This window comes from Pelecanus crispus, chromosome 11 (genome assembly GCF_030463565.1).
Source record: "Pelecanus crispus isolate bPelCri1 chromosome 11, bPelCri1.pri, whole genome shotgun sequence".
Lineage (NCBI taxonomy): Eukaryota > Metazoa > Chordata > Aves > Pelecaniformes > Pelecanidae > Pelecanus > Pelecanus crispus.
The window spans coordinates 18,759,713-18,776,969 of NC_134653.1; the positions used below are offsets into that span (position 1 = coordinate 18,759,713).

A 17,257-nucleotide genomic window follows, 5' to 3' on the forward strand; every position below is an offset into this window, starting at 1 on the left:
GCTGGGGGCCTTGGGGTGGTTTTGGTGGTTGGCAGCTGAGGGGGACATGGTAAATTCACCAGAACTTCTCTCTGCTTCCAGAAAGCACTGGGGTTCCTCTCTGAGAACCGGACACTGCACAGCAAACTGCAGATGGCAGAGGTTGTGCAGAGACAGGCTCACAGCGCAGAGCAGGACTATGAGGAAGTGATCCACTTGCTGGAAGCTGAAATTGCAGAACTGAAGATGCAGTTGGCGGGGAAGAAAGCAAAACACGTCTCTGAAATAGAGGTAATGCAACCCCTCAGTCTGGCAAAAAACCCACAACCCTCCTGAACCTTCTTCTGTGGGTTCCCGTCCTTCTATTTATAAAGGAGGAAATTAACATAGCACATACATCATCTGTTGTGTATGACCACAAGGCCAGCATAGTCTCTTGGTCTGTATTATAATCTGTATAAAGTCCACTGTCCATTCCAAGAGGACAGTGGTTTTGTGTTTGTAGCAAATGTCATAAACTGCTTTCGAAAAGCCAAGGCTGGAGCGTCATCATCACCTTTCTCTTCTTCCTCTGGCCCTGTCTCAGGAGGACATCCTGGAACTGAAAAGACAGTTGTCCCTGGCTGACGGCCAGTTACGAAAATCAGAAGTCTCACGGAAGCGCCTGGAGATCTGCAATAGGAAACTGCTCCTGTTTGTACAGGTGAAGTGCTGAACCATCCCCAGTGCTGGTGGCATCACTGGGGCCTCTTTCCTTAAGGATGGTTTTGCAAGTCCAAATAACTTCCTGCTCCATAAGCAAGAGAGGGGTTTTTTTAATTCTGTCTCATCCTAAAAAGGCATTGTCTGTTGGTTAGCAGAAACTAGGGAATGAACTCATATATACTCATATACCCAAGAGCTATGTAAACACTGTGGTGCAGGTTTTGCCTGGTGGCTCTGCTGTCCCCGGCTCACCAGTCCCCCGTGATGCTTTGGTTGAGGCTGCTCCAGGAACTCTGTCGGACATGATGGTCAAAATCATGTGTTTCAACCTTCCCTTTGTATACCTGGATGGTTGGTTCTCTACACAGCAAATGTAAACTTGAAGACCAGTTTTGCTCTTCCAGTGCTTTCCCCCCGACACCCACCACCCTCCCCCCCCCGATTTCCTGCAAAATCACACACGTAATTACTTTAGTCTTTTAATTGACTTACTTCCACTTCACTACCTGTATCGGGAATACAAGCTTGTGTAATTAGTAAACTGGCCAGCATGGGATCACTACTATTCAGTATATCTGCTACAGCTACTAGTAGCCTATCCCAAGAGCTCTTGGAATCAATAGGAAACAGTGGAACAAAAGGAAGCGTAGATGCTGTGTCCGCTGCTTCAGAGAAGGAAGAATTAAAATGCCTCTAGACCTGCAGTACTATGTGCTGGTGCCTATGCAGTTTGGGGCTGGACTTTGGAAATGGATTTGACTTGGCCCCAGGGTCAAACATCACAGGATTTTGACCACTGGAGCACAATATCTTCCTTTTTTTATACATCCCTCAGTAATGTTTGAGAATTCACTAACCGTGTATGGTAATGAGAACTTACACGTGCAGGGATTGCTAGTAGCAATGATCAAGGCTCACTGAAATGCAGCCTGCAAAATTGTTCTTTGGAAGAGTATTTTTATGTTGCATTTCATATATTTCTAGTGTTTGTATTAAAAATGCATAATTTAGATGTGTCTGTATATTTGCATAGGCTGTGAATGTTGCTTGAGTTGAAAAAGGCCTTGAGATATTCGCTTCAAGGGCAGTGAATAAGCAGAAGCTGATTACTGTCATATTAAATCTGAATACCAGGAAAAACCCATGGGGTTTGTTCTCAGGAATTATTCATTCCTACAAGTTTGAAACCTTTTTTTTTCTCTTTTTTTGTTGCATGGCAGAATGTCCACAAGGTCCTGAGCACATCCAGTCATTTACCCGATGAGAAAAGGTAGGAGATGGCTTCTGGGAATTGTGAACAGCAACACAAAATGTCCTTTTCTGATCTTTCTTAGGGAAGGGTGATTCACGTGTAACCTACCCAGAGTTTCTAAAAATACTTCCACTTTGGAAGTGAAACCATGGGAGGAAGATGATCTGGAGGCTGCTGGTGGATTGGTACTTGGGGGGGTTGGCCTCCATTCAGGCTTTTTGGGGGAATAAGTAGGTGAAACACTCCTCTGGTTAAGTTGCTCTTGTTAGCAGAGACCCTAAGCGGGTTGTTTCAAAGAAGCAGAGTTTTGACCCACCTGCTTTTCCCAACATATGTCAGTTTTTGGCTTTAGGACCATGTCCTTTTCTATCAGCAGTTGCAGAAACTGGTAGAGTGTAAGCAAAGAGCTAGCATGATTCTCAACTGCATGAATGGTTGGAGAAAGAGCATTCAAGCTTACGGACTCCTGTTCAACCTGAACCTATCTCCAATCACTTGGAAAAAATGTATCACAACTCTATTATCAGAACGCTGGTGTGTTTTTAATTGATTAACTTGTTGAAAGGTCACTGTCTCATTGATAATGACCAGCCCCTTAAAAAAGCCAGTTCTTAAGAATGATGAAATCCAATTTTAAGTTTCCAAGATGATTACTTCTAATATAATGCAGGAAAAATGTTTTTGAGAAATTCTAAAAAAATACATTGAAATGTGTCTGTAACACCACGATGCAACTATGTCTAAAAGAGTCTTCTGTGATGCTGAGCGATCGAGATGCAATCCCCCCTGAATACACAGAATTTACATAGAATATCCTTCATGAGAGGCTGGCCAGGATTTTCAATGACCATTCTATGATAGAAGTATTGATGGCACTTTCCATATTTATAAGAGTCAACAGTGAAACAGAAGAGGATACAACAGACGCAGTCTCAGATACATCTCTTCCATCTTCAGATGTTGTTGACCTTTTGCTATCAGAAGCTAAAGAACTGTTAGCGCAAATCCTCTCCAACAAGGATGGTAAGCAATAAATTAACTAGAGAAGCCTGAATCCAAACAAGTCTCACGGATGTCTGTTAGTGTTATTTACAGTTTCCACCATCTTATGTATTTTTTTGCCATACCAGTTAAGCCTCCCATACATGTAATCTGATTCTCTCATGCTAACCGAGATGTAATTGCCCTCCGTGTATCCATGTGACTCATCTTTGAATCTGAAATGTAGACTCACAGTGTAAGGAGTCAAAGGGTGTGACTTTTGCCCAGGGCCAGAGGAAAGGCATTTATCCAGGGGGAAAAAACCTAACAGGCAGGAGGATGGTTTCACAGAATCATAGAAATGCTGGTTGAAAGGGACTGCTGGAGATCAGGAGTCAAACCTGCTCCAGATAGGACCATCACACTAGATGAGATCACCAGTGGGTTTAGCCAGCTGTGCTTTCAGCCTCCAAGGATGGAAATCCACAGCCTCTCTGGATAATTTATTCCTGAGCTGCATTATGCTCTGTGAACAAGATTTTCCTAGCAACTAGTCTGAACTCCCACAGGTGCAATCTGTGGCCACTGCCCCCAGTTATATTGTCTGCCACTGCCAAGAAGGGTTTGGCTTTGACATCTTTCTAATTGCCCTTGAAGTAGGAGTGGGTGCTGCGAGATTGCCTCTCAGCCTCCTCTTTGCCAGGCTAAACAAGCCCAGCTCCCTCAGCCTTCCCCAGCCTCTCCTTGCAGGTTATGAGCCCTAGGGCTCCCTTTGCTGGACCCCATCCAGTTTCTCAATAGCTTTGAACCAGGGATCCAAACCTTTGTTACGCCATCCAGGTATGACTACAGCAGTGCCGAGCAGAGGGGAATAGTAATGTCCTTGTTTCCTTGGCATACAAATCAGCTTAGACTTCCTTCCACTCACATGTCTGTGGATGGGAGAAAATCAGAGAAAAGGCATCTAGCTCCTTGGGAGTCTGAATTAACTTTCCCAGTCTGGGACTCTGAGCTTAGTCCATGTTAGCAGTTATTTGACCCCGCTTGTCTCTTTCCATGCAAAAGGAGAGTTTATGATCTCTTCCTCACGACTGGGTGAGCGTACAGCCCCAGATAGGTGCCCATTCTTTACTCTTTGATGGTATTCACAACTAAACATGGCCATGGTCCAGCATTGTCTTTGTCTCAAAGCACAAGACACAAGGAAAATAATTGTAGCCTTTAAGGAGCACCTCTGATATATGAGCCTGTCAGCATTTTCAGAGTTCCTGCATCATTTAAATGTACATTATCATAACGTAGTAGTACTACTTGCATTTGGCATGTTTTCTAACCCTTCACTTATACTTGGCTGTGTGCTTACCTTTGCAGCTTTGCCATGTGACAGGGACCAGTGCCTGCCTGCTGAAGGAAACCCGAATTACAAGGAGTAGGTGTCAAAACTGTCATGGTCTGTAATTTTGACAATACACATACTAAAAATTCCTGTTTGTTTTGTTGGGTTTTTTTAATCAAAATTTTTGCTTGACAACTTTTAACCAGATAATCTAGTAGAGGTCTCCAGATGGCCATGTCAGAGAAATACATCCCTTCCTAGACAGCAAGAGACTTCCTGCCCTGCACAGTGAAGCACCGTGTGAATTCCTGGATCTTTCTTTGCTTCCTAAAATGTTCATTTTCCTTCAGTCCAGATGGGAATTTAAGGTTCTATGGCTTGTATAGGTGGCATTTTTATAGACCACTGAGTTCTGAGTAAAGGAAAAAGCATCACTGAATGTGTTAAATTTTTATGTTGTGGTATCAAGATGCTGTGAAGTCCCAGCCAAGGAAAGCAGGACAACATGGCTTTGTTTGGACCTTCAGTACCTTAAGAATTTCCCTAAAACCTCTTAAATGGCTTATGTTTAACAGAGCCATGTCCTAAAGATACCTGCTGAAAGGGCACTTTGAGACCTAAATGTACCAACCACTGTCTTAGCTGATCACCTCAACTCAACCTGAGTATCTGCCAGCACAGTTTTTTAGTTAGGTACAAAGTAGACACTTGCAAACCATGATTTCAAGGTTATGAAAAGCATTTTCAGACAAAACAGATGGCCAGTACAATCCACTAGCCATGCAAGATCTGTGGCCTCCTTTTTTCCTTCCTAAATAACCAGTGTTGTCTTCATGTTATCCTCTGTGTTCTTCTCCCAAACTACATAAAACATACTTCTCATTTTCAGCCATCTTCATCAGAAGACCACATGGCCCCCTCCTCCAAGCCAGAGCAAGAGTGATGAACTGCAGCCACCAAGTCCAACCAATGAACTGCCTAAGAAGCCTACATAAATCTCCCATGGCTTGCTCGTGCTCCAAATTGTGACTGTCCACAACACAGTTGCTGCTGTGCTGGGAGATGGGATGGACACACCATGGGTGCTTCAGCTTCCAGGAAAACCAGACTGAGAAAAAAGCTTTCTAACATGAGGCTAATTCTTCCTAACTACCCAAGACTTTTTCAGCAACCTCCCCTGCGCGTCTACCTCTGAGTTATCATACAAGGCTATTTGATCATGGTTTTGCAGCTTTATAGGAAAAATATTCTCAAGAGGCTACAAGGGCCTGGATTTCACTGGCAGCCTTTTAGAGCTTGTATCCTGGGTAGTAAGAGGAGCATGAACTTACCCAAGGGACTCGGGGGTCTCCAACAGATTCCTTTTGGTATTTCATATGAAAAACCAAAGTATATTTAGTGACTGTAATCAAAGCAGCTTAATCTGTAGCATCCTAGCTGTCTTCGGATAGGTACTTCTCTTTTTATTCTTTTTGTATAGCTTATCCCAGCTGCAATGCTTGAAATGGAAAGCACCATCTCAGCTAGTTGGAGAAAGAGTGCAGAGATAGCCAGCTGTATGCTACCTGTGACGATGTATTGCTTAACACCAAGCACTCCCTGGAAGGCAAGAGAGGACATAGTGAACATATTTCAATAAAGATCTGCAGTGTCACTTGGAAATCAGATACACGATGCAAGACTGTATGTGGTTAGCAATGAATGGGGTAGAGATCCAAGATGAACACAAGGTCTGGAAAATAAAATGGAAGCAGTGCTCACAAGGCATTTGCTTTCTGGGTTATGATTGCAGTTGCTGTGTTCAGTGTCTCTGAGACAAATACCTTGCCTGGGTCCATTTTTTCCTCCCTCTTATTTTGGCAGCTGGTAGCAAGATGCATTGAGAAGTTGCAGGAAAATGGGGTGCGTTCTGGCTTTTACACAGAATTGTTACGATTACTTCAAATCTCCTTTGTGGGGGTTCAAAGCATGTGGATCCTTTATAGCGTAAAATAAAGGCTTAGGAAAAATCATGACCCTCACCAGTATCTACTGTACTTAAGGATATCACTGCACTGCTAAAACAGCAACTGTGTGGTGGAACTTCACAGTCACATAAATAACCAGTCTGAAATTTTGGTTAAACTTAATTTCATAGCTCAGGGTAAATTAAATCTTTTGAATGTGTGCCTCAGAATATAAACTAAAGGACTTCTTTTAAAAGGAAACATAATTCTTTGGACCACTCACAAGGAATAATCCCAGGAAGGAGATACTTTCAAAAAATATTCATCTTGAGATACCCTATAGTTAATAGCTTGTTCCCCAGTGCTCTCTGTTTCGGTGGAATGACAGTAAATACTGGTGTTACTTGTGGGTTTAGCCCTATGGCTTTGTTATCATCTCGTGTGTGATATAGCCAGGGCAAAGCTGCAAGAAGACAGGTAAGAGGTGCACAGAGCAAAATCCAGTCTCACCAGTTTGGTCTACTCTGTCTCTAGAAAAACATCTCCAGTTCCCCTGGGGTTAATATGGCAGATACCAATCTGCTTCTAGCGGCGTGTCTTCAAAAGGATTCGGCTGGAGGTTGCATCCTAGAGAGATGTCTCCAGCCACTGCTTGCCATACTTACCAGAGAACAGTACACACAAGATTTCGCAAAGTAGCAGGTTTTCAGCTGTACTGTGTCATTATATATTCCCAATGGCACCTGAGAAACCTAGTAGAAAAGGGACAAGGTATGGGGAAAACAGAATTATTTAGGCCAAACTTTAATCTGGTGGAAATCAACAGGAGTTTTGCTACCAACTCTGAGAATCATGGAATTTTTTCAAAACACGAGTGTTGAACTCCACCTTCCTGAGTACTAGAAGGACACAGCCCAGTCCTGTCCCAGCATGGATCAGTTACATGGTCTGAAAGAGAATATACTTGCTGCTCCTTCCATAGTCAAGTGATTTGTATTTTAATGTCCCAAGAAGGAAGATTTTGTGTAAAAGTATCACAGTGGGTGAAGGCTTGGATGAGACAAGCCTGACAAAGTACAAACATTGTGCAGTTGATGTTAACACATGGCAAAGGGTGGAAACGGCGAGATGCTGACCCAGGGCCACTGTATTCTGTGTGTCCCGAGCTGTCTGCTAGCAAAGAGCCATGAAGATATTGACCTTTTACAAAGCCTAGACAGTTCTGTGCTCTCAGCTTACTGGCAACCTCTTTGGAAAAGAAATTCCCCAGGTTCCTATCAGCCACTGGAGATCCTTGCACAGAGCAAGCATCAAGCATTGTGTGCTTTCCAAAGCAGTCATATTTAACTTAACTGATTTTCATTACTTTCTTTGAATTTATCATGTTCCTTTTGCCTTTACTTCAAGCATAGAAAACTTCCCATTCTCTATTAATAGCATTGTTACTAACTGCTACCTTTTCAAGGTAATGTTGAAAGCTAAGATATGACAAGAGTTGTGCTCCTGGAGCTGATGTTGATTTCAGTGACCCAGAATAACAAACTTGTGTCATGCTTTACTCCCAGGCAAGTGGAATTCGTCAGAACTCAGCAAGTCATGAGGTGACGTCTCCTCACAGAGCTACCAAGAGGCAAAAGGGGAAATGCATAAAGGAACAATCAGCACAGAAAGAGAAGTCACAGAATATGTCATTTAAACAGGATTAATTTTATTTACGCAGGGCCTGTCTAGCACTCTTGCAAAAAGCAGAATTCTATCTTTATTTGCAATATTATAGCTTGCTTGGAAGGTTGTGGAGATGTGTTGCTGTTGCAACGTGCTGCATCTTGTCTAAAAGGGTCCCAGTACAACCGAACCAAAATAAGGAGTAGAAAGAGGAGTATTTCTGGTAAAAATCAGCCCTTCCTGGTATCAGATCTTCCTGAATGGGTAAGATGGAAAATGGCAAGTATTTTATGAGCCACCAAGGAAAATGCAAACAGTCCCCATAAATGGACATAATAGACCACGTTCAACACACTGCTTATGTATAAACTCATAAAGATGCATTTAAAGAGCATCAGCATGGTCATCTGTTGACCTGGAAGCTTTGGGGGTTAAATATCACCAATGCAATGGTTTTATTTTGTATTTTTCTTAGGCAAAGCAGAAATTCAGTTCTTAACTGTTGGTGGGTCAGAGGTTGGGAGACCTCTTTCCCTAACGAAATAGAACAAAACAAGATATGACTATCTAACTATTTGAACAGCTGCAGAAAAAGGAAAGGTTGGGAAGGTAGCCACCTAGGCACTATCTTGAAAGGTGAATGTAGCAGAGAGCCATTAGCACACTGTTTATTTGCAGTCTGATGGGTAAGGTAACTGAATCTGCTGTAAATGTGCTGGACTAGAGCTCATTAGATCTCCAGTTTCATCTCTGCCAATGATCTCTGCCATCTCACTGTGTGACCTTGGGCAGCACATTTCATCTGTTTTGCACCATAAAAAATGGGACTGACAGTATCAGTTTCTATGAGTGGCAGGGGGAAGGCAAAGCCCTAGGGACCCATAGGATATGGGGTGCAACCTTCTGGCACAAAAGGATCTGAAAAATGGTGTGGCATGAGGTACTGCTGCTCTGCGTTTTCCGTGAAAAAAGTCTCAATATTTTATCTTTTGCTGGCTCTCAAACAATAGACCCAACTTTTGCTTAGCTTTCATGAAACAGAGCTAGGTTAAGTGCTAAAAGGTTTCTCTAGAGATGTAGAGGTAGCAGAGGGGAAAGGCTAGCCCTGAACACTGCTGTGGAGTAGACTGGCATGTCTGTTCCCAGCACTGGAGGCTGCAGAGCCTCAACTTTCTCCCAGCTCCACTCAGTGACACGGGCTGGACTGAGGCCCAGTTCTTGACGGTGGAAATACACTTCCACACCGCTTTAAATATGGCTCTAAAAAACAGGTGAACTTTGCTGCTGAATTTTTAAAGAGACTCTTTAAAGTTTAAACAATGCTGATTTTCTAAGAGTTGTTGAACATGTGTGAAAGAGGGCTGGAAAGCACCTTAGTGTGACAATGGACAAAGGGCTGGACTGGCTGTGTGATGCTGCCTTTCCGCTACACCATGATCTTTCTTCTGCACAGGGCTGAGTATACCCCACCACCTCCAAGACAGACCACAGAATTTTCTGGCCTCGTTGACTACAGTGTTGCTACAAACATCCTTTGCAGCTTCTTCAGAGGTCAGCTGCTTTCATAATAAGGTAAATAGTAATAACAATCCCATGAACAATCCCTGCAAGTTTTTTCTGCATGTCATACACTAGCTTGTTGAGTTTTTCAAATTTACGCCCACAGATGAGGCATGAAAGTTGAGAGGAAGAGAGAGTTTGCAGTGAAAAGCCCTTGGTAATGGTGGAAGTGGAGGCTGAATGGTATCTCCAGACCAGACGTCCTTCCTGGCAGATGTTCTCCTTTCTAACTGCAGAGACTGGCAGGAGTTCCTGGGCTGGGCTGCTGTGGGGTGAGAACTTCTTTCTGAGCAGCTCCCACCAGACACAGAGGGCTGAATGCCAGCCCTTGAGGCAAGCACCCAGTCCTTGTAGGTGGAAGGATAGCAAGAGACTTCACAGCCTCTGGGAACGCCAGGGGAGATTGGCTCTGTGTCAGGGGAGAACATAGCCTACCGACACTAGAAAATGCCAAGGTGACCTTTTGGCAGCAGCAGGAGAAAATATATGTTGGAAAACAGGAATTAAAGTCAGGATTGCCCAGCAGAAGAAAGGATGGGATGTTACTCACCTAAATCTTGACTAGCTTTTATGACTAGAACAAAAGGAAAACTGCCGCTGTTATGTCACGAAGTACTAATGGGCTGCTCTAAGTTTTGTAGCAAGAGGGTGGAAACAGTATTTTATTTTTTCTTCTGTTTTCTCTGAGGAAATTTAAGAGTGATTGAGGAATGGGAGAAAAATACCATTTCTCTGAAAAAAAAGTTGCATTCTGAATGGGAAAAGACAGCATTTGTTTGTAAAGTGAACGTAGATGTTGCAGGACTTGGATAACTTTGTTAGTCTGCTTTTGATACCTGACTGTTCTGTGAAGGCCTCTAGGAAAAGCTGCCTGCTCTGACTCTGCAGGCTGCAGCCTTGAGTGCTTTGACATTTGACAGTGCTGTGGGTTCGTAGTTTACAGAGCAGTGTCAGGCTGGTCTGCTCGGTTTGAGATAGCAGAACATTTCAGGAAATATTGCTGATCAGAAATAGGACCGCAGCTTCCTGAAATGCCTGCCCAGATAAGGGGGTGCTCTACAGCTAGAAATTATAAGGAGACAGGAAAAGAAAAAGCAGCAGTAAATACGAGTGTCATGTTTTTCAATAACATCATGCACTGGCAGCTGGTCCCTAGGGGCATCTCGAAAGGAGGCTTTGTGGGTGCAAAACATTCCCAGGCTGGTCTTCCACATCCCTCTCCTCCACCACTTCTGGTGCCACATGCTCCTCCTGCCCCAGAACCACGCACCTGCTCAGCAGCTGTCTCTTCCACCCCAAAGTGGCTGCAGCGTGGGTGTCTTTTTCTCCAGCAGAACCATGTCCTCAAGAACCCTCACAAGATGGTGACAACTATCTACTACAGTCTCATGGTTTGATGAACGTGGTCCACTCTCACCATGCACTCCAAAGCACAGGGTAACTGAAATCTCCCCAAGGTTCATGAAACAACATATAGATTTTCAAAGATGGTGGGAGAAAAAAAGGCGGAGAGGTGAGAAAGCACCCCAGCATCCTCCTCAAGGCTACTTAGCTGGATGATCACCTTTTAACTTGTTGGAAGAATTCAGTTATGGGAACATTTGCTCAAAGTGTGAGTTTGTAGCTGTGTAAGTCACATAATAAACCAAACCTCCATACAATGCAATGATAGAGTTCAAGGACTGAGGTGAGCAGGCATCTCAGTTCCTGAAGGCCTGATCCGCCCCGTCATGAGCAGGGTGAGGTCTCATTTGGGAGCTGTGGCTCTGCCTCCTCTAGCCGAGGCTCCAAGCAGGTTCCTCATCCTCAAAGGCTGGTGCCAGCCTGGGAAGCTCAGCCTGCAGGCCTGGATGAGCTCATCTCCACACACATCCCCTCTTTTAAGGCAGGTAACAGTCGTAAGTTAAAGCCTTCTACAGATTATGCATTACCACAGTTCGGCCTGCTGCGCCAGGCCTGCAGCAGCAGCCTAACGGACAAGGAGCAGGAAACGCTGCTCTAACACCTGTGGTAAAATCCCCGCGGCGGCCTCGCCGCGCTCTGGCAGCCGCTCCCGCCCAGGCCCGCCGCGCCCCGCGCCGCGACATGGCGGCGGCCAGCGCACGTGCGCGGGGGCGGGGCCACTGCCCCGCCCCTCCCCCCGCAGCACAATGGACAGCGCTCTGCGGCGCGGCGCCGCGCGGGGCGGGGCGGGGCGGGGCGGGGCCGGGCCGGGCCGGGCCGGCGGCGGGGCGGGGCCCGGCGCGCGGTAGTTGAAGCGGCGCGTGGAGCCGGCGGTGCGGTGCAGCGCGGCTGGGGCCGCGGCCGCTGCGCGTTCGGTATGGGCCCGGCCGGGCTCCGCCGTGCCCGCGGTGAGGAGACGTAGGGAGGGCGGGAGGCGCTGGCGCTGGGTCCCCCTTCCCCGGTGGTCCCTCGGGGGGGGGGCGGCGTGTGAGGGAGGGGGCGCGAGGCTTTTCCCGGCGCGCGGCCGCGGCCTTCCCAGGGAGCCGGGGGGACCGGTGAGTGGGTGTGTGAGGGTGCCGGGAGCCGTTATCCGTGCAGCTGGGGGAATCTGAGAGGGAAGTTTTAGTCATAATTTTGCGGGGATTAGGGAGGGAGCGGGTGAAAACTCGAGTGGTGGTGAGTGGCAGGCTCAAGCTGGCAGGCTGGCTGAGGGTTGTTTCAGGTTTGGTTAAAAAAAAACGGTTTTAAAGTTTGCTGATTTCTGTCCTACTTAGAGGAAGTTGGACGAATGCTGGATCTCCTCTCCCTGAAGGCTGGTGGTGGTTTGCTTCAGAGCGGGCTCACCCACAGCGTGGTAGAAGCAGCCAGTGGGACCCCGGCTCCTTTTGCCTGTGAGCATCAGCCTTGCTGCTGGCATTGCTCCTAAGTGTGTGGCACTGTCTGCTTAGCTCTCTCTGGGTCTTTAAGTTTAGAAAAAAAAAAAAACAACCAAAAAAAAACCCCAAACCACAAAACCAAAAAACTGGCCCTGAAGTATTTGTAAAGTCAAAGGCTGACCCTGGTAAGTTGCTACTAAATGTATTGATGTATTTGGGTCAGCTTCTATATAAAACCCCACTGGCTTTAGGGCAGGGTTAAACCAAGCATGTGCTGTTCTTGACTTAACTCATCCAAGTAGTAAAATTGGCTTGTGGACAGTGAGAAGGGGGTTGTGCTGATGGCACCGCTTGTCTGATTGGGCTAATGAGTGTGCCTGTGTACAGCATGCCTGTGTTCAGAGAAAATAGGACTGTGAACTTTACTCAGGGCAAGCTGAAACAGTTCTGTGCTGGTGCTTTGTGGCACTGTCAAGGGACCTGGTGACTGGACCTACTCTCGTTTTACATGTTAAGCTGAAGCATGTCTCCATTCTTAAATTGAACTTGAGTATTGAACTATTGACTGTAGTGTTGATGGATAAAATGGCACAGTATGACTTCCTATGGAGTAGCAAGGCAAGGAATGAGGAGCTTTCCTTCAAGAAAGCTTATCTACTGCTGCAGGTTGGCAAATACCAGGGATTTAGTATGCAGCTGTGCATAAAAGGTCAGTGGTGGTTCTTTGGTGAGAAAATTAACTTATATGAGATGAAGGTGTGGAAGTATTAGGCATGAAGCTTATTTTGATACATATGTAGAAGAAACTGCTAGCTTTACAAGGTTTTGAGAGCAGAATGCTCTATGCTGTTCCTTTTTCTTCTTCCCCTCTCAGCCAAAGAGACTTCCTTATTGTGTCATAAAGAATGTGTGAATGTTGTTGTTTGAATGCTTGTGTTGCTTGTCTCTGATTATAATCTGCAACAGGACTCCAGGCATCTCCACAAGGTGATGGAGTGGTGGCCAGGCTCCACAGCAGTCTGCTGGCTTGCAGCCCTCTGTGCTGCTTCACCCCTGCACCATAGGTGTTTCTCAGGGGGTAAGATGAAGTTCTGCCTGAGAAAATGTCTGCGTCTAAAAGATAGTAAAGGCTTATGCTGGCACCATTCCATTTTGAGGTTTCCTTATAGCAAGCTCTGAAAGGCTTGTTCTCAAGTTCTTATGTGAAAGAGCTCTAAAAAATACCTTACAGCTTGGTACCATATTATTATTATGTGTGTAAAGCATCAGCTACTGTGTCAACATCTACCTAAGTGAAAGGCATTGCAGGCAGAGGAAATGTCACACACCTTTCTCTCCACCTTACTCTAGAAGTGGGGAGGAAAAACTATGGCCCTGCAGAGTCCCCCTGTTTCTAACTGGAAATATCAACTTAGATGGGTGCTGCCGCTGGCTTTCACATGTTGTAATAGTATTTGAGGAAGTCTGGAATTCTGCTATCTTCAGCAGTTCTTTGTCAAAAACAAAACGAATTGCTCAGTTTTTCTCATCCAGCTGAAAAGAAGCCACCACAGGTGGGAGAAGTTAATAAAGTCACTTGCTGCTGAGTTCTACCATCCAACAGGCTGCTCTAATGTGGGAAGAGCTGGATGAGTTCATACTAGTCTGGATGAGAAGCAGGGGTTGGGGGCTTTGATTCAGGGCTTTATGTATATTTAACATATAAACTCAATTTCTGATTTCCAGCCATCTGGCTGTATTCTGTCAAGTAAGCCTCTCCTACAAATAGTAGAATAAAAGTTAAGCATATGGAAAATCCCACAGGTGCATGGTAGATGATTCTAAATAAAATGGAAACATATAGTTAATATCACTGCCTCTCTTCCCTTTGCTGTGTGTGTAGTGATGTGTATTCCTCATGGGAGCCCTCACAGTCTTCAAGCTTGGCTAATATGTAGTGGTACCTTTGCATGCAGTGTGTATACCACTTCTTGCTAAGAATTTGCCATTTCTCTGAAATGCTACCAAAGTTACAGCAGGGAAATGCATGTGCCATCAGGGGTTCATATCCTTCCATTTCATGTCCCCTTCTATGCCCTCCTTACCTGGTACAGTGCCAGCTTGTGTATCTCAAGCTTATAATTAACTCTCGGCCTTCTAGGGTTTGGTTCATCTGTGAATTGCTGTATGGGTTGTAGCAAAAGGGGGTACGCAGACCAGCTGGACTCTGCAGGGAGCTGCAGGCTGTTGAGTCTCCATGCTGTTGGCACTGCTGTCAGTGTGTCACGGGATGCTTTGTGAAATGTGGTAGCTGCTGCTGTTTTTTGTGTTCAGGTGTGCAATAACTGAAACACTTTTAATATCTAATTGGTATGGTTAAAGTGACTATTAGCTAGATATGTTGCTTCAATGCATTGAGAGCTCCAGCCTCTCTGAATTTTTACAAACTGCACTGGGCCTGGCCAGCTGAAATCATGATCTTCTCTGGTGTTACCCAATCAATGGCTACTGTGTCTAGGTCTCTCTCCAGCTGTGGACTGGGGTTTCTAAGTGATCAAGCTGCAGTTTAGTGAGTCACTGCTCTTCAGCTGAGCTGTGTTTCCTAGTATGTGCTTTCAGCCAGATGCAAATACGAAGCAGAGCAGGTAGCCTGGGCCACTAGAGGCTGAAGTGGTATGATGGATGTTTAAGAAGCAGATGTATTCTGTAGTTGTGCAGTTTATTTCTGGTTTTCTTTACGAAGTGGTGGAACATACCTGTTTATAATTTGAGTGGAATACAAGAGATGACTTTAAAAACAAGTCTGTCTTTTTGGTTCTAAAACCCTAGGAGGATGTGTGTCTTTAGCTAATATGGCCTAGCTGCCCAGTGGTAACACCTGAAAATCTTACATCATTATCAGTACTAATTGTCCATCTGTATCTGTGTGCACTGAGTAGCTACCTTTCACTGCCTTTTCTGATTCTTTTCTTCTTCTCCCCCCCCCCACCCTCCAGGAGTTATAGCTGGAGTCCCTCTTGCTTTGAGAAGCAGAATGACTGTCTTGCAGCTCTGTTTTGAGGAGAGGGCATAGAAGGTCTGCCACTGTACTTTCTCCAGGTATGAAAGGTTTCCAGGACAGGTGTGAGTTATCAGCCGTCTTTCTTCCACAGCTTCCCATGGGTATAATAGGCACAGGTTCTTTTTCTCAAACTTCCCTCAATTAGACAAGTATGGGGCAGTAAACCTGTGGCAATTGGGTATTGCAGCTGCTAGGGAGCAACAGATCTGTCCAAGCAGCATCGTTAAGGCTGTTGAACTACAGCTTGTGCCATCCTGTTGTTCTGTTGCTGGTGACTTCATTTCTGGGCTGTGGGTGATTCTAGACTGTGTGGTCTGTCCTGAGACTTCCTCCTGTGGAGGTCCCAGACCCCCTCCCTCCTACAGAGGTGCAGGCATTCCTGGTTTAGCAGGCAAGGTCAGAACGGGGAGCAAGATCATAGCTAAATACGTTTGACAAGGCTTCTCTTGCTATATTTGCACTTACTCAGAAGGTTCCCACACAGTGTAGGTATCGTGCTTACATAATCATATTACAGAGTTGCGTTACAAGGTGCCCTGTGTCTCTTGGCTTGGGTATCTGATATGTGATAGCAGCCTGGGCTTCCTGGGTGTTTGCCCCCGCTCTGCTCACTTCAGTTTGAGTTGGATGCTCTGCTGATGCATTCTCTCCGCATTTACTTGTTTTGCATGGACTGGCTTTTAGTACCACTAAGAGACCCAGCAAGTCCTGAATGTTGCTCCTTGGGTAATGTGATCCTCTGCAGAATAACTGATTGTGAGACCCTTCTTCTACAAACATTCCCTGTTCTCAGGTACTCAAACTTTTTTGGAGTCTTTTTCCCCTCTCCCTTGCTTAGATTTTACTGTGTAATGGTATTTTGCAGCAGTCTTTCTGAGGGACAGTCTATTGCTGTTTGCCTTTTAATTCACATTTCACCTTCATTTATGGGCTTAAAATGTCAGGGATAAGTTGTCTTAATGCTTTGACTGTTGAGTTCAGTGCTACACTGCGTCATGTTGCCAAGGGCTGTGTCTGCTCAGCGGTGGAATTTGAGTGGGGTGGGTTTAGAACAGTGTCTCAAACCAGCCGTCCAGTCTTTTGTGTTTCTGATGTTTGTAGATGGTATTAATGGGAGCAATATAAAGGAACCCAAAGGAATTGCAGAAAGCAGCCTAATAACACTTTTTTAATGGTTTATGTACTTCCTTGAGATGCTGGTTATTGATGCATATTTGAGGGTTAAAACCCCAGCAAGAGAGTCTGAGGGAAGAATCCTAATGAGAACAGTGAGAGGTGGCTATGAGAAATGAAATGCTGAGAACTGAATTGTTTCCACTGCATGCAGTTATTTCCTTAGTTCAGCTGGAAGCAGTGGGCATCCAGTCAGTGGGATGTGATTGCTAGCTTAGCATCAGGCATGTTCTTTAAGCATGCTGTTTCCTTTTCCTTTCTTTTAGTGGGTTAAACCAGCTGAATGCTACTTTGTGCACAAAAGCATTTAAAACACCAAGATATGGGAAGCTGTGGAAGCTTTCAACAAGGGGGATTTTGCGTAATGATTACAAATGTAATGCAGAAAAGGGGGATGGGGGGAAGAATCGCCATTTAAGCTTTGCAAGGCTCCCAAGACAGGCTCCTTCTCCAGGGTGCAATTGATTCTGGCTTTATACCTCTGTTTTGTGTTTTAATTATTGTGAGTTTTGTTGGAGCCTTAAGTTGAATTTACTGCAGTAGTGTTGGGAAGTAGCAAAGGATGCTACCATGTGCTGGACACAGCACTGGGCTGGGACTGCAGAGACCTGCCTTTTGTTCTGTCTCTGCCACTGACTTGCTAAGCAATGCTGGGCAAGATATTCTACCTAATATGTCTCCTCCACTCCATGTGTAAGAGTTAAGGCTTCTAGTAAGGTCTGTTTGTGAAAATTGCTAGATGTATTGTGGTGTTCGGTGTAAGGGATCTAAAATTTTCCAATTTCTTTCTATTGTAGATGT

General features: G+C 45.2%; 1 protein-coding gene across 1 annotated transcript in view; it reads left to right on the top strand.

Annotated features, from left to right (window-relative positions):
- LOC142594608 (syntaxin-binding protein 4-like) overlaps window positions 1-5,248 on the top strand; it is a 50,173-nt gene extending 44,925 nt beyond the window's left edge. The window contains exons 17-22 of the mRNA XM_075719218.1: window positions 82-270; window positions 566-682; window positions 1,905-1,954; window positions 2,829-2,959; window positions 4,289-4,346; window positions 5,143-5,248. Of these exons, the coding sequence (XP_075575333.1) occupies window positions 82-270; window positions 566-682; window positions 1,905-1,954; window positions 2,829-2,959; window positions 4,289-4,346; window positions 5,143-5,248 (651 nt within the window). The remainder of the gene's footprint in view (window positions 1-81; window positions 271-565; window positions 683-1,904; window positions 1,955-2,828; window positions 2,960-4,288; window positions 4,347-5,142) is intronic.
- Window positions 5,249-17,257: the final 12,009 nt, after the last annotated feature.